Consider the following 22,224-nt stretch of genomic DNA (forward strand, 5'->3'; position numbering starts at 1 on the left):
GTTCCCAAGAAGTAAAGGCAGGAGCTACTGCGAATCTCTCATGATCTACCCTTGGCCGGGCACTTTGGCGTCAGTCGCACCAGGCATTGTCTGACACAAAACTTCTTTTGGCCGGGGGTAACCTATGATGTTCGTCAGTACTGCCAGACCTGTGACAGTTGTCAGCGCATTGGCAAGAGGGGGGATCGATGCAAGACCAAATTACGCCCCCTCCCCATTGTGGAGGAACCATTTAGCCGAGTAGCGGTCGATCTGATAGGGCCGTTAGCCAAACCCAGTCCGTCCGGGAAATAGTATATATTGACAGTGGTAGATTATGGCACACGGTATCCAGAGGCGGTTGCGTTACCTAACATACTGGCAGAGACGGTGGCGGCCGCCCTGCTCCAGGTTTTCTCACGGGTTGGATTTCCCCGGGAGATTATCTCGGACCAGGGTACCCAGTTTACAGCAGAGGTGACCAACCAACTGTGGAAGCTGTGCGGCGTAAAGTCCATTAGAAGCGCCCCGTACCACCCGCAAACCAATGGGTTGTGTGAACGCTTTAACGGGACATTAAAACAGCTCATTGGGACTTTTACCAGGACCTACAGGGACTGGGAGAAATTCTTGCCACACCTCCTGTTTGCCTATCGGGAGGTGCCCCAAGAACCCACGGGGTTCTCCCCGTTCGAGCTGGTATACGGGAGACAGGTAAGGGGACCCCTAGACTTAGTGCTGGAACACTGGGAAGGGGAGGGCCTCATAGAAGGGGTACCTATTGTACCCTATGTGTGGAATGCCGGGACCGCCTACAGGAGCTGACTCAGGCTGTACGTGAGAACCTGCAGGCGACCCAGCGGCGCCAGCGCGTATGGTACGATCGGAGGGCCAGAGAACGCACTTTGGAAATAGGCAGAAGGTCCTGGTGTTAGAGCCCACTAAGCAGAATAAGTTCCAAGCTGCACGGCAGGGGCCCTACCAGGTAGTGGGGAAAATAGCCGACACAAGCTATAATGTCGCCGATTGTGACGACCCCAGGGTTATCCGCATGTTCCACGTGAATATGTTGAAGCCCTATCGGGAGCGCCCTGAAGAGGTAGTGGCCATCTGTGCACCTGAAGCAGAGGATTTAGCCAGACTTCCCTTGCCGGATGTCTTAGGGGAAAGGACTCAGTCTAAAATATGGGACCAGGTACACTTGGGTGAAGATCTAGGCCCCCGGGAGAGACAGCAGGCGGAGGCTTGCTGAGGCTGCGACAGAGGATGTTTTCAGAGAGACCGGGGTACACTCGCCTGGCACAACACAAGGTTGAGACCCAGGATCAGACCCCACTGCAACAAAACCCCTTCCGCGTCCCTGAGTCTGTACGAGAGGGGATGCGACAAGAGATACAAGAGATGCTGTGTTTAGGGGTCATTGAAAAGTCAGATAGTCCCTGGGCATCCCCCGTAGTGTTAGTGCCCAAGAAGGATGGGACTACACGGTTTTGTGTAGACTATCGTAAGCTCAATGAGAAAACAGTGACGGATGCATACCCCATGCCGCGTGTGGATGAGCTGTTAGACCGGCTGGCGGGGGCAAAGTATTTGACCACCATTGATCTATGCAAAGGCTACTGGCAGATTCCCCTTAGTCCTGACGCTATTCCCAAGTCGGCATTTGTCACCCCGTTCGGCTTATTCCTGTTTCGAGTTATGCCATTCAGGATGAAGAATGCCCCGGCGACCTTCCAAAGGCTGGCTGACCGGCTTCTGGATGGTCTCCAGGACTATGCTTGTGCCTACCTGGACGACATCGCCAACTACAGTGCGACATGGGAAGAGCATCTAAATCACCTAGAGACAGTATTGGACAGGATCCACCAGGCCGGAATCACCCTGAACCCAAACAAGTGTCACGTGGGCAAAGCAGAGGTTCAGTATTTAGGGCATTGGGTGGGAAGTGGGAAACAGCGACCAGAACCAGCCAAGATTGAGGCCATAGCCAAATGGCCCATCCCACGCACGAAAACCCAGGTCATGGCGTTTCTAGGGACAGCGGGGTATTACAGGAAATTCGTTCCCAATTACAGCAGCGTAGCCAAGCCCCTCACTGATCTGACCCATAAGAACCTCCCCCGCCAGGTAACCTGGACCTCAGAGTGTGAGGAAGCCTTCCGCCAACTAAAGGACGCCCTCACCAATACACCTGTATTGGCCGTACCCGATCCAACTAAACATTTCCTTGTTCACACAGACGCTTCTATGTTTGGATTGAGGGCAGTACTGAGCCAGGTCGGGCCGGACGGCCAAGAACACCCGGTAGCTTACCTGAGTCGGAAACTACTGCCCCGCGAAGTAAGCTATGCGGCCATCGAGAAGGAGTGCCTGGCGGTAGTATGGGCACTCAAGAAGTTGCAACCATATTTGTATGGACGACCGTTTTCCCTCCTAACAGACCATAATCCCCTAGTCTGGCTTAATCGGGTCTCCGGAGACAACGCCAGATTGCTGCGGTGAAGTTTAGCCCTACAACCTCTGGACTTCACCATCCACCACAGACCCGGCAAACAAAACGGTAACGCCGATGCACTAAGTCGACAAACGGAACTTATACCAACCCCATAAACTTCAGTCATCCCCAAACCGATCCGTTGAGGATCAGACTGTGTATGCCGATCGCGTCGCTGAAAAGGGGAGCCGTGTTACAGAACCACTCAGCACCCAGAATATGTTGTGCAGTTATATGTATGGATAATAGGTTCCATGTGAGATGCATGTCCCTAATGCATCAGCCCACAGGCTGCGCCCCTGGGCAGAGGGGACACGATATTCTCCTTTTGTCTGCCCTCCCCCCACCTTTGTAATTCCCACAGTAAACATCGGCAGGCTCCGGCCACCTGCGGCTTTTGTAATGCATGTCTGGCCTGCCGCTTTTCTATTGGCCTGCCCTCTGTATCTGTGTGATATATTCTGTGTCCTGTGAGTAAAGTGTTGTCAGACTGGAAATACATGGAGAAGCAGTGATCTTTTATATGCGCCCATGTAACCAAGGAATTCCAGCCAGCGTCATTCATTCAGACTCCAGCCAAAGCAGAGTGGACCTCCGAAAACACGGGGCGGTACTGAAAGAGGTACCCCAGCTTGGTAGACCCCGTTACAAGCACACATCACAGAGCGCCGCATCAGCAGGTCACTGAGTCATATGACCCCCACAGATGGCGGGGCCCTTACCTGCGCCTTTGATCGCCCCACATGTTTCTTCTGGAACAGAAATTGCCGGTTGAGGTTACTGACGTCAATCGTGTCCAGATCAATCTACAAAACACAGAAAACCACCAGAATTAGGGAGGGAACGCCGAGAGAAGAAAAGGGGGAGAGGCAGATACAGCACATCGCTCTGAAGAGACCCCACCTGCCCATAATGCTCTGCAGAGACGGAGCCCCCCCGGCCTCAATGCTCTGCAGAGATGGAGCCCCCCTTCCCCGGCCGCGATGCTCTGCAGTGATGGAGCCCCCTCCCCCCGATGCTCCGCAGTGATGGAGCCCCCCTCCCCCCGCAGTGATGGAGCCCCCCTCCCCCCCCGCAGTGATGGAGCCCCCCTCCCCCCGATGCTCCGCAGTGATGGAGCCCCCTCCCCCCGATGCTCCGCAGTGATGGAGCCCCCCTCCCCCCGATGCTCCGCAGTGATGGAGCCCCCTCCCCCCGATGCTCCGCAGTGATGGAGCCCCCCTCCCCCCGATGCTCCGCAGTGATGGAGCCCCCTCCCCCGATGCTCCGCAGTGATGGAGCCCCCTCCCCCCGATGCTCCGCAGTGATGGAGCCCCCCCTCCCCCGATGCTCCGCAGTGATGGAGCCCCCTCCCCCCGATGCTCCGCAGTGATGGAGCCCCCCTCCCTCTATGCTCCGCAGTGATGGAGCCCCCCTCCCCCCCCGATGCTCCGCAGTGATGGAGCCCCCCTCCCCCGATGCTCTGCAGTGATGGAGCCCCCTCCCCCCCCGATGCTCCGCAGTGAAGGAGCCCCCTCCCCCGATGCTCCGCAGTGATGGAGCCCCCCTCCCCCCGATGCTCCGCAGTGATGGAGCCCCCCTCCCCCCGATGCTCCGCAGTGATGGAGCCCCCCCTCCCCGATGCTCCGCAGTGATGGAGCCCCCTCCCCCCCGATGCTCCGCAGTGATGGAGCCCCCTCCCCCGATGCTCCGCACTGATGGAGCCCCCCTCCCCCCGATGCTCCGCAGTGATGGAGCCCCCCCTCCCCCCGATGCTCCGCAGTGATGGAGCCCCCCCTCCCCCCGATGCTCCGCAGTGATGGAGCCCCCCCTCCCCCCCGATGCTCCGCAGTGATGGAGCCCCCCTCCCCCCGATGCTCCGCAGTGATGGAGCCCCCCTCCCCCCGATGCTCCGCAGTGATGGAGCCCCCTCCCCCGATGCTCCGCAGTGATGGAGCCCCCTCCCCCCGATGCTCCGCAGTGATGGAGCCCCCCTCCCCCCGATGCTCCGCAGTGATGGAGCCCCCCTCCCCCCGATGCTCCGCAGTGATGGAGCCCCCCCTCCCCCCGATGCTCCGCAGTGATGGAGCCCCCCTCCCCCCGATGCTCCGCAGTGATGGAGCCCCCCCTCCCCCCGATGCTCCGCAGTGATGGAGCCCCCTCCCCCCGATGCTCCGCAGTGATGGAGCCCCCTCCCCCGATGCTCCGCAGTGATGGAGCCCCCTCCCCCCGATGCTCCGCAGTGATGGAGCCCCCCTCCCCCCCGCAGTGATGGAGCCCCCTCCCCCCGATGCTCCGCAGTGATGGAGCCCCCCTCCCCCCCGCAGTGATGGAGCCCCCTCCCCCCGATGCTCCGCAGTGATGGAGCCCCCCTCCCCCCGATGCTCCGCAGTGATGGAGCCCCCCTCCCCCCGATGCTCCGCAGTGATGGAGCCCCCTCCCCCCGATGCTCCGCAGTGATGGAGCCCCCCTCCCCCCCGCAGTGATGGAGCCCCCTTCCCCCGATGCTCCGCAGTGATGGAGCCCCCCTCCCCCCGATGCTCCGCAGTGATGGAGCCCCCTCCCCCCGATGCTCCGCAGTGATGGAGCCCCCCTCCCCCCCGCAGTGATGGAGCCCCCTCCCCCCGATGCTCCGCAGTGATGGAGCCCCCCTCCCCCCCGCAGTGATGGAGCCCCCTCCCCCCGATGCTCCGCAGTGATGGAGCCCCCCTCCCCCCGATGCTCCGCAGTGATGGAGCCCCCCTCCCCCCGATGCTCCGCAGTGATGGAGCCCCCTCCCCCCGATGCTCCGCAGTGATGGAGCCCCCCTCCCCCCCGCAGTGATGGAGCCCCCCTCCCCCGATGCGCCGCAGTGATGGAGCCCCCCTCCCCCGATGCTCCGCAGTGATGGAGCCCCCCTCCCCCGATGCTCCGCAGTGATGGAGCCCCCCTCCCCCCGATGCTCCGCAGTGATGGAGCCCCCCTCCCCCCCGCAGTGATGGAGTCCCCCTCCCCCCGATGCTCCGCAGTGATGGAGCCCCCCTCCCCCCGATGCTCCGCAGTGATGGAGCCCCCTCCCCCCGATGCTCCGCAGTGATGGAGCCCCCCTCCCCCCGATGCTCCGCAGTGATGGAGCCCCCTCCCCCCGATGCTCCGCAGTGATGGAGCCCCCCTCCCCCCGATGCTCCGCAGTGATGGAGCCCCCTCCCCCGATGCTCCGCAGTGATGGAGCCCCCTCCCCCCGATGCTCCGCAGTGATGGAGCCCCCCCTCCCCCGATGCTCCGCAGTGATGGAGCCCCCTCCCCCCGATGCTCCGCAGTGATGGAGCCCCCCTCCCTCTATGCTCCGCAGTGATGGAGCCCCCCTCCCCCCCCGATGCTCCGCAGTGATGGAGCCCCCCTCCCCCGATGCTCCGCAGTGATGGAGCCCCCTCCCCCCCCGATGCTCCGCAGTGAAGGAGCCCCCTCCCCCGATGCTCCGCAGTGATGGAGCCCCCTCCCCCCGATGCTCCGCAGTGATGGAGCCCCCCTCCCCCCGATGCTCCGCAGTGATGGAGCCCCCCCTCCCCGATGCTCCGCAGTGATGGAGCCCCCTCCCCCCCGATGCTCCGCAGTGATGGAGCCCCCTCCCCCGATGCTCCGCACTGATGGAGCCCCCCTCCCCCCGATGCTCCGCAGTGATGGAGCCCCCCCTCCCCCCGATGCTCCGCAGTGATGGAGCCCCCCCTCCCCCCGATGCTCCGCAGTGATGGAGCCCCCCCTCCCCCCCGATGCTCCGCAGTGATGGAGCCCCCCTCCCCCCGATGCTCCGCAGTGATGGAGCCCCCCTCCCCCCGATGCTCCGCAGTGATGGAGCCCCCTCCCCCGATGCTCCGCAGTGATGGAGCCCCCTCCCCCCGATGCTCCGCAGTGATGGAGCCCCCCTCCCCCCGATGCTCCGCAGTGATGGAGCCCCCCTCCCCCCGATGCTCCGCAGTGATGGAGCCCCCCCTCCCCCCGATGCTCCGCAGTGATGGAGCCCCCCTCCCCCCGATGCTCCGCAGTGATGGAGCCCCCCCTCCCCCCGATGCTCCGCAGTGATGGAGCCCCCTCCCCCCGATGCTCCGCAGTGATGGAGCCCCCTCCTCCGATGCTCCGCAGTGATGGAGCCCCCTCCCCCCGATGCTCCGCAGTGATGGAGCCCCCCTCCCCCCCCGCAGTGATGGAGCCCCCTCCCCCCGATGCTCCGCAGTGATGGAGCCCCCCTCCCCCCCGCAGTGATGGAGCCCCCTCCCCCCGATGCTCCGCAGTGATGGAGCCCCCCTCCCCCCGATGCTCCGCAGTGATGGAGCCCCCCTCCCCCCGATGCTCCGCAGTGATGGAGCCCCCTCCCCCCGATGCTCCGCAGTGATGGAGCCCCCCTCCCCCCCGCAGTGATGGAGCCCCCTTCCCCCGATGCTCCGCAGTGATGGAGCCCCCCTCCCCCCGATGCTCCGCAGTGATGGAGCCCCCTCCCCCCGATGCTCCGCAGTGATGGAGCCCCCCTCCCCCCCGCAGTGATGGAGCCCCCTCCCCCCGATGCTCCGCAGTGATGGAGCCCCCCTCCCCCCCGCAGTGATGGAGCCCCCTCCCCCCGATGCTCCGCAGTGATGGAGCCCCCCTCCCCCCGATGCTCCGCAGTGATGGAGCCCCCCTCCCCCCGATGCTCCGCAGTGATGGAGCCCCCTCCCCCCGATGCTCCGCAGTGATGGAGCCCCCCTCCCCCCCGCAGTGATGGAGCCCCCCTCCCCCGATGCGCCGCAGTGATGGAGCCCCCCTCCCCCGATGCTCCGCAGTGATGGAGCCCCCCTCCCCCGATGCTCCGCAGTGATGGAGCCCCCCTCCCCCCGATGCTCCGCAGTGATGGAGCCCCCCTCCCCCCCGCAGTGATGGAGTCCCCCTCCCCCCGATGCTCCGCAGTGATGGAGCCCCCCTCCCCCCGATGCTCCGCAGTGATGGAGCCCCCTCCCCCCGATGCTCCGCAGTGATGGAGCCCCCTCCCCCCGATGCTCCGCAGTGATGGAGCCCCCCTCCCCCCGATGCTCCGCAGTGATGGAGCCCCCCTCCCCCCGATGCTCCGCAGTGATGGAGCCCCCTCCCCCGATGCTCCGCAGTGATGGAGCCCCCTCCCCCCGATGCTCCGCAGTGATGGAGCCCCCCTCCCCCCGATGCTCCGCAGTGATGGAGCCCCCCTCCCCCCGATGCTCCGCAGTGATGGAGCCCCCCCTCCCCCCGATGCTCCGCAGTGATGGAGCCCCCCCTCCCCCCGATGCTCCGCAGTGATGGAGCCCCCCCTCCCCCCGATGCTCCGCAGTGATGGAGCCCCCTCCCCCCGATGCTCCGCAGTGATGGAGCCCCCTCCCCCGATGCTCCGCAGTGATGGAGCCCCCTCCCCCCGATGCTCCGCAGTGATGGAGCCCCCCTCCCCCCCGCAGTGATGGAGCCCCCTCCCCCCGATGCTCCGCAGTGATGGAGCCCCCCTCCCCCCCGCAGTGATGGAGCCCCCTCCCCCCGATGCTCCGCAGTGATGGAGCCCCCCTCCCCCCGATGCTCCGCAGTGATGGAGCCCCCTCCCCCCGATGCTCCGCAGTGATGGAGCCCCCTCCCCCCGATGCTCCGCAGTGATGGAGCCCCCCTCCCCCCCGCAGTGATGGAGCCCCCTTCCCCCGATGCTCCGCAGTGATGGAGCCCCCCTCCCCCCGATGCTCCGCAGTGATGGAGCCCCCTCCCCCCGATGCTCCGCAGTGATGGAGCCCCCCTCCCCCCCGCAGTGATGGAGCCCCCTCCCCCCGATGCTCCGCAGTGATGGAGCCCCCCTCCCCCCCGCAGTGATGGAGCCCCCTCCCCCCGATGCTCCGCAGTGATGGAGCCCCCCTCCCCCCGATGCTCCGCAGTGATGGAGCCCCCCTCCCCCCGATGCTCCGCAGTGATGGAGCCCCCTCCCCCCGATGCTCCGCAGTGATGGAGCCCCCCTCCCCCCCGCAGTGATGGAGCCCCCCTCCCCCGATGCGCCGCAGTGATGGAGCCCCCCTCCCCCGATGCTCCGCAGTGATGGAGCCCCCCTCCCCCGATGCTCCGCAGTGATGGAGCCCCCCTCCCCCCGATGCTCCGCAGTGATGGAGCCCCCCTCCCCCCCGCAGTGATGGAGTCCCCCTCCCCCCGATGCTCCGCAGTGATGGAGCCCCCCTCCCCCCGATGCTCTGCAGTGATGGAGCCCCCTCCCCCCGATGCTCCGCAGTGATGGAGCCCCCCTCCCCCCGATGCTCCGCAGTGATGGAGCCCCCCTCCCCCCGATGCTCCGCAGTGATGGAGCCCCCTCCCCCCGATGCTCCGCAGTGATGGAGCCCCCCTCCCCCCGATGCTCCGCAGTGATGGAGCCCCCTCCCCCGATGCTCCGCAGTGATGGAGCCCCCTCCCCCCGATGCTCCGCAGTGATGGAGCCCCCCCTCCCCCGATGCTCCGCAGTGATGGAGCCCCCTCCCCCCGATGCTCCGCAGTGATGGAGCCCCCCTCCCTCTATGCTCCGCAGTGATGGAGCCCCCCTCCCCCCCCGATGCTCCGCAGTGATGGAGCCCCCCTCCCCCGATGCTCCGCAGTGATGGAGCCCCCTCCCCCCCCGATGCTCCGCAGTTTAGGAGCCCCCTCCCCCGATGCTCCGCAGTGATGGAGCCCCCCTCCCCCCGATGCTCCGCAGTGATGGAGCCCCCCTCCCCCCGATGCTCCGCAGTGATGGAGCCCCCCCTCCCCGATGCTCCGCAGTGATGGAGCCCCCTCCCCCCCGATGCTCCGCAGTGATGGAGCCCCCTCCCCCGATGCTCCGCACTGATGGAGCCCCCCTCCCCCCGATGCTCCGCAGTGATGGAGCCCCCCCTCCCCCCGATGCTCCGCAGTGATGGAGCCCCCCCTCCCCCCGATGCTCCGCAGTGATGGAGCCCCCCCTCCCCCCCGATGCTCCGCAGTGATGGAGCCCCCCTCCCCCCGATGCTCCGCAGTGATGGAGCCCCCCTCCCCCCGATGCTCCGCAGTGATGGAGCCCCCTCCCCCGATGCTCCGCAGTGATGGAGCCCCCTCCCCCCCCGATGCTCCGCAGTGAAGGAGCCCCCTCCCCCGATGCTCCGCAGTGATGGAGCCCCCCTCCCCCCGATGCTCCGCAGTGATGGAGCCCCCCTCCCCCCGATGCTCCGCAGTGATGGAGCCCCCCCTCCCCGATGCTCCGCAGTGATGGAGCCCCCTCCCCCCCGATGCTCCGCAGTGATGGAGCCCCCTCCCCCGATGCTCCGCACTGATGGAGCCCCCCTCCCCCCGATGCTCCGCAGTGATGGAGCCCCCCCTCCCCCCGATGCTCCGCAGTGATGGAGCCCCCCCTCCCCCCGATGCTCCGCAGTGATGGAGCCCCCCTCCCCCCGATGCTCCGCAGTGATGGAGCCCCCCTCCCCCCGATGCTCCGCAGTGATGGAGCCCCCCTCCCCCGATGCTCCGCAGTGATGGAGCCCCCTCCCCCCGATGCTCCGCAGTGATGGAGCCCCCCTCCCCCCGATGCTCCGCAGTGATGGAGCCCCCCTCCCCCCGATGCTCCGCAGTGATGGAGCCCCCCCTCCCCCCGATGCTCCGCAGTGATGGAGCCCCCCCTCCCCCCGATGCTCCGCAGTGATGGAGCCCCCCCTCCCCCCGATGCTCCGCAGTGATGGAGCCCCCCTCCCCCCGATGCTCCGCAGTGATGGAGCCCCCTCCCCCGATGCTCCGCAGTGATGGAGCCCCCTCCCCCCGATGCTCCGCAGTGATGGAGCCCCCCTCCCCCCGATGCTCCGCAGTGATGGAGCCCCCTCCCCCCGATGCTCCGCAGTGATGGAGCCCCCCTCCCCCCCCGCAGTGATGGAGCCCCCCTCCCCCGATGCGCCGCAGTGATGGAGCCCCCCTCCCCCGATGCTCCGCAGTGATGGAGCCCCCCTCCCCCGATGCTCCGCAGTGATGGAGCCCCCCTCCCCCCGATGCTCCGCAGTGATGGAGCCCCCCTCCCCCCCGCAGTGATGGAGTCCCCCTCCCCCCGATGCTCCGCAGTGATGGAGCCCCCCTCCCCCCGATGCTCCGCAGTGATGGAGCCCCCTCCCCCCGATGCTCCGCAGTGATGGAGCCCCCCTCCCCCCGATGCTCCGCAGTGATGGAGCCCCCTCCCCCCGATGCTCCGCAGTGATGGAGCCCCCCTCCCCCCGATGCTCCGCAGTGATGGAGCCCCCTCCCCCGATGCTCCGCAGTGATGGAGCCCCCTCCCCCCGATGCTCCGCAGTGATGGAGCCCCCCCCTCCCCCGATGCTCCGCAGTGATGGAGCCCCCTCCCCCCGATGCTCCGCAGTGATGGAGCCCCCCTCCCTCTATGCTCCGCAGTGATGGAGCCCCCCTCCCCCCCGATGCTCCGCAGTGATGGAGCCCCCCTCCCCCGATGCTCCGCAGTGATGGAGCCCCCTCCCCCCCCGATGCTCCGCAGTGAAGGAGCCCCCTCCCCCGATGCTCCGCAGTGATGGAGCCCCCCTCCCCCCGATGCTCCGCAGTGATGGAGCCCCCCTCCCCCCGATGCTCCGCAGTGATGGAGCCCCCCCTCCCCGATGCTCCGCAGTGATGGAGCCCCCTCCCCCCCGATGCTCCGCAGTGATGGAGCCCCCTCCCCCGATGCTCCGCACTGATGGAGCCCCCCTCCCCCCGATGCTCCGCAGTGATGGAGCCCCCCCTCCCCCCGATGCTCCGCAGTGATGGAGCCCCCCCTCCCCCCGATGCTCCGCAGTGATGGAGCCCCCCCTCCCCCCCGATGCTCCGCAGTGATGGAGCCCCCCTCCCCCCGATGCTCCGCGATGGAGCCCCCCTCCCCCCGATGCTCCGCAGTGATGGAGCCCCCTCCCCCCGATGCTCCGCAGTGATGGAGCCCCCCTCCCCCCGATGCTCCGCAGTGATGGAGCCCCCCTCCCCCCGATGCTCCGCAGTGATGGAGCCCCCCCTCCCCCCGATGCTCCGCAGTGATGGAGCCCCCCTCCCCCCGATGCTCCGCAGTGATGGAGCCCCCCCTCCCCCCGATGCTCCGCAGTGATGGAGCCCCCCTCCCCCCGATGCTCCGCAGTGATGGAGCCCCCTCCTCCGATGCTCCGCAGTGATGGAGCCCCCTCCCCCCGATGCTCCGCAGTGATGGAGCCCCCCTCCCCCCCGCAGTGATGGAGCCCCCTCCCCCCGATGCTCCGCAGTGATGGAGCCCCCCTCCCCCCCGCAGTGATGGAGCCCCCTCCCCCCGATGCTCCGCAGTGATGGAGCCCCCCTCCCCCGATGCTCCGCAGTGATGGAGCCCCCCTCCCCCCGATGCTCCGCAGTGATGGAGCCCCCTCCCCCCGATGCTCCGCAGTGATGGAGCCCCCCTCCCCCCCGCAGTGATGGAGCCCCCTTCCCCCGATGCTCCGCAGTGATGGAGCCCCCCTCCCCCCGATGCTCCGCAGTGATGGAGCCCCCTCCCCCCGATGCTCCGCAGTGATGGAGCCCCCCTCCCCCCCGCAGTGATGGAGCCCCCTCCCCCCGATGCTCCGCAGTGATGGAGCCCCCCTCCCCCCCGCAGTGATGGAGCCCCCTCCCCCCGATGCTCCGCAGTGATGGAGCCCCCCTCCCCCCGATGCTCCGCAGTGATGGAGCCCCCCTCCCCCCGATGCTCCGCAGTGATGGAGCCCCCTCCCCCCGATGCTCCGCAGTGATGGAGCCCCCCTCCCCCCCGCAGTGATGGAGCCCCCCTCCCCCGATGCGCCGCAGTGATGGAGCCCCCCTCCCCCGATGCTCCGCAGTGATGGAGCCCCCCTCCCCCGATGCTCCGCAGTGATGGAGCCCCCCTCCCCCCGATGCTCCGCAGTGATGGAGCCCCCCTCCCCCCCGCAGTGATGGAGTCCCCCTCCCCCCGATGCTCCGCAGTGATGGAGCCCCCCTCCCCCCGATGCTCCGCAGTGATGGAGCCCCCTCCCCCCGATGCTCCGCAGTGATGGAGCCCCCTCCCCCCGATGCTCCGCAGTGATGGAGCCCCCCTCCCCCCGATGCTCCGCAGTGATGGAGCCCCCCTCCCCCCGATGCTCCGCAGTGATGGAGCCCCCTCCCCCGATGCTCCGCAGTGATGGAGCCCCCTCCCCCCGATGCTCCGCAGTGATGGAGCCCCCCTCCCCCCGATGCTCCGCAGTGATGGAGCCCCCCTCCCCCCGATGCTCCGCAGTGATGGAGCCCCCCCCTCCCCCCGATGCTCCGCAGTGATGGAGCCCCCCTCCCCCCGATGCTCCGCAGTGATGGAGCCCCCCCTCCCCCCGATGCTCCGCAGTGATGGAGCCCCCTCCCCCCGATGCTCCGCAGTGATGGAGCCCCCTCCCCCGATGCTCCGCAGTGATGGAGCCCCCTCCCCCCGATGCTCCGCAGTGATGGAGCCCCCCTCCCCCCCGCAGTGATGGAGCCCCCTCCCCCCGATGCTCCGCAGTGATGGAGCCCCCCTCCCCCCCGCAGTGATGGAGCCCCCTCCCCCGATGCTCCGCAGTGATGGAGCCCCCCTCCCCCCGATGCTCCGCAGTGATGGAGCCCCCCTCCCCCCGATGCTCCGCAGTGATGGAGCCCCCTCCCCCCGATGCTCCGCAGTGATGGAGCCCCCCTCCCCCCCGCAGTGATGGAGCCCCCTTCCCCCGATGCTCCGCAGTGATGGAGCCCCCCTCCCCCCGATGCTCCGCAGTGATGGAGCCCCCTCCCCCCGATGCTCCGCAGTGATGGAGCCCCCCTCCCCCCCGATGCTCCGCAGTGATGGAGCCCCCCTCCCCCCCGCAGTGATGGAGCCCCCTCCCCCCGATGCTCCGCAGTGATGGAGCCCCCCTCCCCCCGATGCTCCGCAGTGATGGAGCCCCCCTCCCCCCGATGCTCCGCAGTGATGGAGCCCCCTCCCCCCGATGCTCCGCAGTGATGGAGCCCCCCTCCCCCCCGCAGTGATGGAGCCCCCCTCCCCCGATGCGCCGCAGTGATGGAGCCCCCCTCCCCCGATGCTCCGCAGTGATGGAGCCCCCCTCCCCCGATGCTCCGCAGTGATGGAGCCCCCCTCCCCCCGATGCTCCGCAGTGATGGAGCCCCCCTCCCCCCCGCAGTGATGGAGTCCCCCTCCCCCCGATGCTCCGCAGTGATGGAGCCCCCCTCCCCCCGATGCTCTGCAGTGATGGAGCCCCCTCCCCCCGATGCTCCGCAGTGATGGAGCCCCCCTCCCCCCGATGCTCCGCAGTGATGGAGCCCCCCTCCCCCCGATGCTCCGCAGTGATGGAGCCCCCTCCCCCCGATGCTCCGCAGTGATGGAGCCCCCCTCCCCCCGATGCTCCGCAGTGATGGAGCCCCCTCCCCCGATGCTCCGCAGTGATGGAGCCCCCTCCCCCCGATGCTCCGCAGTGATGGAGCCCCCCTCCCCCGATGCTCCGCAGTGATGGAGCCCCCTCCCCCCGATGCTCCGCAGTGATGGAGCCCCCCTCCCTCTATGCTCCGCAGTGATGGAGCCCCCCTCCCCCCCGATGCTCCGCAGTGATGGAGCCCCCCTCCCCCGATGCTCCGCAGTGATGGAGCCCCCTCCCCCCCCGATGCTCCGCAGTTTAGGAGCCCCCTCCCCCGATGCTCCGCAGTGATGGAGCCCCCCTCCCCCCGATGCTCCGCAGTGATGGAGCCCCCCTCCCCCCGATGCTCCGCAGTGATGGAGCCCCCCCTCCCCGATGCTCCGCAGTGATGGAGCCCCCTCCCCCCCGATGCTCCGCAGTGATGGAGCCCCCTCCCCCGATGCTCCGCACTGATGGAGCCCCCCTCCCCCCGATGCTCCGCAGTGATGGAGCCCCCCCTCCCCCCGATGCTCCGCAGTGATGGAGCCCCCCCTCCCCCCGATGCTCCGCAGTGATGGAGCCCCCCCTCCCCCCCGATGCTCCGCAGTGATGGAGCCCCCCTCCCCCCGATGCTCCGCAGTGATGGAGCCCCCCTCCCCCCGATGCTCCGCAGTGATGGAGCCCCCTCCCCCGATGCTCCGCAGTGATGGAGCCCCCTCCCCCCCCGATGCTCCGCAGTGAAGGAGCCCCCTCCCCCGATGCTCCGCAGTGATGGAGCCCCCCTCCCCCCGATGCTCCGCAGTGATGGAGCCCCCCTCCCCCCGATGCTCCGCAGTGATGGAGCCCCCCCTCCCCGATGCTCCGCAGTGATGGAGCCCCCTCCCCCCCGATGCTCCGCAGTGATGGAGCCCCCTCCCCCGATGCTCCGCACTGATGGAGCCCCCCTCCCCCCGATGCTCCGCAGTGATGGAGCCCCCCCTCCCCCCGATGCTCCGCAGTGATGGAGCCCCCCCTCCCCCCGATGCTCCGCAGTGATGGAGCCCCCCTCCCCCCGATGCTCCGCAGTGATGGAGCCCCCCTCCCCCCGATGCTCCGCAGTGATGGAGCCCCCTCCCCCGATGCTCCGCAGTGATGGAGCCCCCTCCCCCCGATGCTCCGCAGTGATGGAGCCCCCCTCCCCCCGATGCTCCGCAGTGATGGAGCCCCCCTCCCCCCGATGCTCCGCAGTGATGGAGCCCCCCCTCCCCCCGATGCTCCGCAGTGATGGAGCCCCCCTCCCCCCGATGCTCCGCAGTGATGGAGCCCCCCCTCCCCCCGATGCTCCGCAGTGATGGAGCCCCCTCCCCCCGATGCTCCGCAGTGATGGAGCCCCCTCCCCCGATGCTCCGCAGTGATGGAGCCCCCTCCCCCCGATGCTCCGCAGTGATGGAGCCCCCCTCCCCCCGATGCTCCGCAGTGATGGAGCCCCCTCCCCCCGATGCTCCGCAGTGATGGAGCCCCCCTCCCCCCCGCAGTGATGGAGCCCCCTCCCCCCGATGCTCCGCAGTGATGGAGCCCCCCTCCCCCCGATGCTCTGCAGTGATGGAGCCCCCCTCCCCCCGATGCTCCGCAGTGATGGAGCCCCCTCCCCCCGATGCTCCGCAGTGATGGAGCCCCCCTCCCCCCCGCAGTGATGGAGCCCCCTTCCCCCGATGCTCCGCAGTGATGGAGCCCCCCTCCCCCCGATGCTCCGCAGTGATGGAGCCCCCTCCCCCCGATGCTCCGCAGTGATGGAGCCCCCCTCCCCCCCGCAGTGATGGAGCCCCCTCCCCCCGATGCTCCGCAGTGATGGAGCCCCCCTCCCCCCCGCAGTGATGGAGCCCCCTCCCCCCGATGCTCCGCAGTGATGGAGCCCCCCTCCCCCCGATGCTCCGCAGTGATGGAGCCCCCTCCCCCCGATGCTCCGCAGTGATGGAGCCCCCCTCCCCCCCGCAGTGATGGAGCCCCCCTCCCCCGATGCGCCGCAGTGATGGAGCCCCCCTCCCCCGATGCTCCGCAGTGATGGAGCCCCCCTCCCCCGATGCTCCGCAGTGATGGAGCCCCCCTCCCCCCGATGCTCCGCAGTGATGGAGCCCCCCTCCCCCCCGCAGTGATGGAGTCCCCCTCCCCCCGATGCTCCGCAGTGATGGAGCCCCCCTCCCCCCGATGCTCCGCAGTGATGGAGCCCCCTCCCCCCGATGCTCCGCAGTGATGGAGCCCCCCTCCCCCCGATGCTCCGCAGTGATGGAGCCCCCTCCCCCCGATGCTCCGCAGTGATGGAGCCCCCTCCCCCCGATGCTCCGCAGTGATGGAGCCCCCTCCCCCGATGCTCCGCAGTGATGGAGCCCCCTCCCCCCGATGCTCCGCAGTGATGGAGCCCCCTCCCCCGATGCTCCGCAGTGATGGAGCCCCCTCCCCCCGATGCTCCGCAGTGATGGAGCCCCCCTCCCCCGGCTCCGGTCTCCTCCCCCGGCTTCTCCTCTCCCGGTCTCTCCCCGGCTCCGGTCTCCTCCCCCGGCTTCTCCTCTCCCGGTCTCTCCCCGGCTCCGGTCTCCTCCCCCGGCTTCTCCTCCCCCGGTCCCTCCCGCCTCCGCACCACGTCCAGGTTGGTGAATCCGGTGAGCAGCAGGTTCTTCAGTAACTCGCACCCGATCCCTCCGGCCCCGACCACCAGCACGCGGCAGCCGGACACCGCCTCCGCCAGCTCCGTGCGCAGCGCCCCGGTCACCGCCATCCTCCTCAGCCACCGCCGCCTCACAGCGCGGGAGACACAACAGAGAACCTGCCGGAGAGCACGGCCGCTACAGCGACCCCTGCTGGCCGGAGGACCCCGGAGAAGCGGCGTGACAACACAGCGACACCTGGCGGCGGGAGGCTGTCCTGCACCGCGAGCATCGGAACCCGCGTCCCCTGGTGGTCAATGTGCGCACTACAGCAAATAGAATCAGTCTGTTTCACAGTCAGGAGATGGTACTCAGCCTAAACTAAGCCGAGCTCAGGCCGAAACTAAGGCACAAGTCGAGCTCCGGACTAAACTAAGATACAATCCGAGCTACAGCCTAAACTAAAACACAAGCCGAGCTCCGGCCTAAACTAAGGCACAAGCCGAGCTCCGGCCTAAAACTAAGGCACAAGCCGAACTCAGGACTAAACTAAAGCACAGCCCGAGCTCCAGCCTAAACTAAGGCACAAGCCGAGCTCCGGCCTAAAACTAAGGTACAACCCAAGCTACAGCCTAAACTAAGGCACAAGTCGAGCTCCGGACTAAACTAAGGCACAAGCCGAGCTCAGGACTAAACTAAGGCACAAGCCGAGCTCTGGCCTAAACTAAGGCACAAGCCGAGCTCAGGACTAAACTAAGGCACAAGACGAGCTCAGGACTAAACTAAAGCACAAGTCAAGCTCAGGACTAAACTAAAGCACAACCCGAGCTCCGGCCTAAACTAAGGCACAAGCCAAGCTCCGGACTAAACTAAGGCACAAGCCGAGTTCAGGACTAAACTAAGGCACAAGCCGAGCTCCGGCCTAAACTAAGGCACAAGCCGAGCTCCGGCCTAAACTAAGGCACAAGCCGAGCTCCGGCCTAAACTAAGGCACAAGCCGAGCTCAGGACTAAACTAAGGCACAAGTCGAGCTCAGGACTAAACTAAGACAGAACCCGAGCTCAGGACTAAACTAAGACACAACCCGAGCTCTGGCCTAAACTAAGGTACAACCCGAGCTACAGCCTAAACTAAGGCACAACCCGAGCTCCGGCCTAAACTAAGGTACAACCCAAGCTACAGCCTAAACTAAGGCACAAGCCGAGCTCAGGACTAAACTAAAGCACAAGTCGAGCTCAGGACTAAACTAAGGCACAAGCCGAGCTCCGGCCTAACTAAGGCACAACCCGAGCTCAGGACTAAACTAAAGCACAAGTCGAGCTCTGGACTAAACTAAGGCACAACCCGAGCTCAGGACTAACCTAAGGCATAACCCGAGCTCAGGACTAAACTAAGGCACAACCCGAGCTCCGGCCTAAACTAAGGTACAACCCAAGCTACAACCTAAACTAAGGCACAAGCCGAGCTCAGGACTAAACTAAGGCACAAGCCAAGCTCAGGACTAAACTAAGGCACAAGCAGAGCTCAGGACTAAACTAAGGCACAAGCCGAGCTACGGCCTAAACTAAGGCTCAACCCGAGCTACAGCCTAAACTAAGGCACAAGCCGAGCTACAGCCTAAACTAAGGCACAACCTGAGCTCTGGGCCTGAACTAAGGCACAAACCGAGTTCCAGCCTAAACTAACGCACAAGCCAAGCTCAGGCATAAACTAAGGCACAAGCCGAGCTCCGGCCTAAACTAAGGCACAAGCCGAGCTCAGGACTAAACTAAGGCACAAGCCGAGCTCCGGCCTAAACTAAGGCACAAGCCGAGCTCCGGCCTAAACTAAGGCACAAGCCGAGCTCAGGACTAAACTAAAGCACAAGTCAAGCTCAGGACTAAACTAAAGCACAACCCGAGCTCCGGCCTAAACTAAGGCACAAGCCAAGCTCAGGACTAAACTAAAGCACAAGTCGAGCTCAGGACTAAACTAAGGCACAAGCCGAGCTCAGGACTAAACTAAGGCACAAGCCGAGCTCCGGCCTAAACTAAGGCACAAGCCGAGCTCAGGACTAAACTAAAGCACAAGTCAAGCTCAGGACTAAACTAAAGCACAACCCGAGCTCCGGCCTAAACTAAGGCACAAGCCAAGCTCAGGACTAAACTAAAGCACAAGTCGAGCTCAGGACTAAACTAAGGCACAAGCCGAGCTCAGGACTAAACTAAGGCACAAGCCGAGCTACGGCCTAAACTAAGGCTCAACCAGAGCTCCAGCCTAAACTAAGGCAGAAGCCGAGCTACAGCCTAAACTAAGGCACAACCTGAGCTCTGGGCCTAAACTAAGGCACAAACCGAGCTCCAGCCTAAACTAAGGCACAAGCCAAGCTCAGGCATAAACTAAGGCACAAGCCGAGCCATGACCTAAACTAAGGCTCAACCCGAGCTACATACCAAACTAATGGACAACCCAAGATACAGCCTAAAATAAGATACAGTGTAAGCTATGGCCTAACATAAAAGTACAACCCAAAATTCAGACTAAAATAAACAATAACTTGAGCTACAGTGACATGTAAAAGTTTGGGCACCCCTGGTCAAAATTACTGTTATTGTGAATAGCTAAACAATTTGGAGATTCTATGATCTCTAATAGGCCTAAAGTTCTAAAGTTAAAGATGACACATTTCATTTGTATTTTAAGCAAAAATGTCACATTTTACATTTTAAAAATTACAAAAAGGAAAGTGGTCCGATGCAAAAGTTTGGGCACCCTTGAAGATTTGTGCTCAGATAACTTTGCCCAAGGTTTCTGGCCTTATTAGCCTGTTAAGGTTATGGCTTGCTCACTATCATCGTTAGGAAAGTCCAGGTGATGCAAATTTCCCAGCTTTATAAAAACCCAGCCTCCTCTAACATTGTGCCAGAAAACAGCAGCCATGGGGGTCTTCCAAGCAGCTGCCGAGCACTCTGAAAATGAAAATGGTGGAGGCCCACAAGGCAGAAGGCTACAAGAAGATAGCAACGCGTTTTCAAGTTGCCCTTTCCTCAGTTTCGAAATGTAATTAAGAAATGGCCGTTACCAGGAACAGTGGAGGTCAAGATAAGGTCTGGAAGACCAAGCAAAATTTCACTGAGAGCTGCTAGTAGGATGTCATGATCTCAGTGCGGGTTTGACTCGCACACGTGGGGTTAATGTCTGGAACCAGTGCTGATGACTGGCATTTCTGGGGTTAAAGGTGGTGATCCCGGTGCAGGCTTACCTGCACACCTGGGGCTATGATTGTGGCCTCTCCCTGGTTCTGGGGGAGGCTTCTTATAGCCTCAGGACGCTCCCATCCCTGCAAGTTATACTCTTGCCCTTGGCATTGTGTGGTGACCCCTGAGTGTGTTAGTGCTGTGTTCTGGTTGCTTGATTCTCTGTGTATGACTCGGTCTGTTCCCTGGATATCGCTTTGGATTCTGCCTGGTACCTCCTATGTCTGTTTGGTTTTAATCTCTGCTTGGCCCTGACTATCCGCTCTGTCTCCTCCCTGGTACTGTACTGATATCTTGTGTATGACCTTTGGCTTTGACCTCCCGTCTGTTTATCCCTCCTGTACCTCGCTGGTCTGTACCGTGCATGACTTCTGCTTTGCCATAATCTGAGTTCTCTGGCTTCTCTGACACTATTAGTTGAAGCACGCTTTGTCACCTCTGCTGCCCTGCTCCCCAGGTAACTCTTAGCACTGCTTCTGTACTCAGGACACGCGCACTGACCCAAATGTTCCATAAGCTCAATGTGGAACAACGCACGATGGCCCAGACCCAGCAACAGTTGGTAGTTACTGTGCAGGAGGCTGTCGCTGCAGGGGCTTCTGGTTCTGGGGGTAGGGATGTGTCATTAGCGTCCCCCGAATCTCCGGTCAAATTACCAGACCTTTTTTCTCAGGGGACAAAAAGGAGTTCAGGTCTTTCAGAGAAGGATGCAAGCTTTTTTTTTCTCTAAGGCCCCGCTCCTCCGGGGATGAGTTCCAGAGGGTGGGGGTCATTATTTCCCTACTTCGGGGGGCTCCGCAAGCATGGGCTTTCTCTCTGTCTTCCTCTGCTCCTGAACGTATGTCAGTGAACGCATTCTTTGAGGCCCTCGGGCACATTTATGATGAACCTGACCGAGTGCGATTGGCAGAGGACATGGTGATGAGTGTCTGTCAGGGGAAACACTCAGCTGAGTGGTTTTGTTCTGAGTTCCGCCGCTGGGCGGCAGAGGTCTTGTTAAGATTTCTAGGTAGAAAACCCGAGAGTGGACCCTCTGGGTCGTGGCTCCAGAGCCCCCGAGGGCGAGCGGACCAGGTGATGCCCACCCCCTATACAGGGAGTGTTAGGGGCAGGCCCAAGGGAGATGGAACCACGACAGCCGGAACCAAAGGGACGACCCGGGGTAAATACAGGAGAGCAGATCAGATCAGAGTGGAGAAAGGTATACGAGGGGTAGCGCAGATCCAACGAAGCAGGAGGCAGGCTGTGGAAGCCCGAAGGGTCAGGACGGAACCGGGACCAGAAGCTGAAAGGAAGATGAGGGAAAGGGGATTAGGAAAGGCTGGGCCTGGGAAATGAGACAAGGAATGAGACAGGGGAAGGAGCGTAAAATACAGGAGGGAGGTAACAATAGGGCAGAGGTACAGGGACCGGCACGGGAACACAGGAGGAGGAAACAGAGGAACCAAGGAGGACGGTAGGCAGAGACAGGGAGACACGGGAGCAGGCTACAGACGGGGACAAAGGCTGAGATACAGGAGAGCGCAGCACAGAGGGTGCGTGGGGACCTGATGGCCAGGGGTGACGCTGCGCAAGGATAGCGGCGCCACGGACTAAGACAAACAGGCGTCTTACCTGTCCCGACGCCCGACTGAAATACCCGGTGGGCGCCGCCATGATGGGGGCGGAGCCACCGGGTCACGTGCCCCCATGATGCACAGAGGCCGAGGAAGAGCGAGCGCGCATGCGCGGGCCTCCTACGCGCCGGACCCCTGCAAAGCCAGAGAGGGGACGGCGCGAGAGCGGAGAGGAGGGGCGCCGGCTGGAGGAGGACCCCAGGTGAGCGCCGGCAGGCACAACAGGTCTCTTGGAGCGACGCCGCACTCCGAGGACTCTTTCGCAGAGGCTTGTCCGAGCAGCTGCAGGATGCCTTGGCGTTACTTACCTGACCTAACTCTCTCGAGCACGCCATGACCCAGGCCGTCCGGATGAACCGCAGGCTGCGGGCCAGAGGGGTGATGCAGGTGGATACTCCATTATTCCCCAGTGGAAAAGAGACTGCCCCTGAGCCCATGGATGTAGACGCCCTCTCCCTGAAGGATACGGAGAGGAAACGCCGGAAGGACAAGCAGTTATGCTTTTACTGCGGTAAAACGGGACATTGGAAAAGGGAGTGCCCGAATTGCCCGTCTTCAAACCCGGTCGGCGGGAAACGACTAGGTCTGGGTAGTCAACGGGGAGGCTGCTCAGACCCTCAGGTACCATTTTCCTCGTTTTCTAAAGTAGTACTGCCTGTGGAACTGTTTGTGGACGGTAGTTCTTTTTCCTCTACAGCCTTCGTGGACTGCGGATCATTTATTAATCTTATTGACTCCCAACTGGTCACACACTGCAAGATAGGGACAGTTAGGCTCAAGGTTCCGATCAAGGTGATGGCCATTGACTCCTCTCCCCTCACTAAGGAGGGAATTCGCTTTATGTCTGACTTGTTTTCGCTCAGAGTGGGCGCTACTCATGTGGAAAACCTAAGTTGTTTTGTGCTGGACAATCTACCTGCAGGGTTGGTGTTGGGCATGCCCTGGTTACAACGCCATAACCCA

General features: G+C 64.6%; 1 protein-coding gene across 1 annotated transcript in view; it reads right to left on the bottom strand.

Moving 5' to 3' along the window:
• Positions 1-16,622, bottom strand: part of UBA2 (ubiquitin like modifier activating enzyme 2) — a 32,886-nt gene extending 16,264 nt beyond the window's left edge. The window contains exons 1-2 of the mRNA XM_073564805.1: positions 16,403-16,622; positions 3,196-3,279 (exon numbers count right to left, since the gene is read on the bottom strand). Of these exons, the coding sequence (XP_073420906.1) occupies positions 3,196-3,279; positions 16,403-16,540 (222 nt within the window). The 5' untranslated portion in view covers positions 16,541-16,622. The remainder of the gene's footprint in view (positions 1-3,195; positions 3,280-16,402) is intronic.
• Between the last annotated feature and the right edge of the window lie 5,602 nt (positions 16,623-22,224).

Source organism: Dendrobates tinctorius, unplaced genomic scaffold (genome assembly GCF_039654945.1).
Source record: "Dendrobates tinctorius isolate UK_male_01 unplaced genomic scaffold, ASM3965494v1 ptg000490l, whole genome shotgun sequence".
In the NCBI taxonomy this organism is placed as follows: Eukaryota; Metazoa; Chordata; class Amphibia; order Anura; family Dendrobatidae; genus Dendrobates; species Dendrobates tinctorius.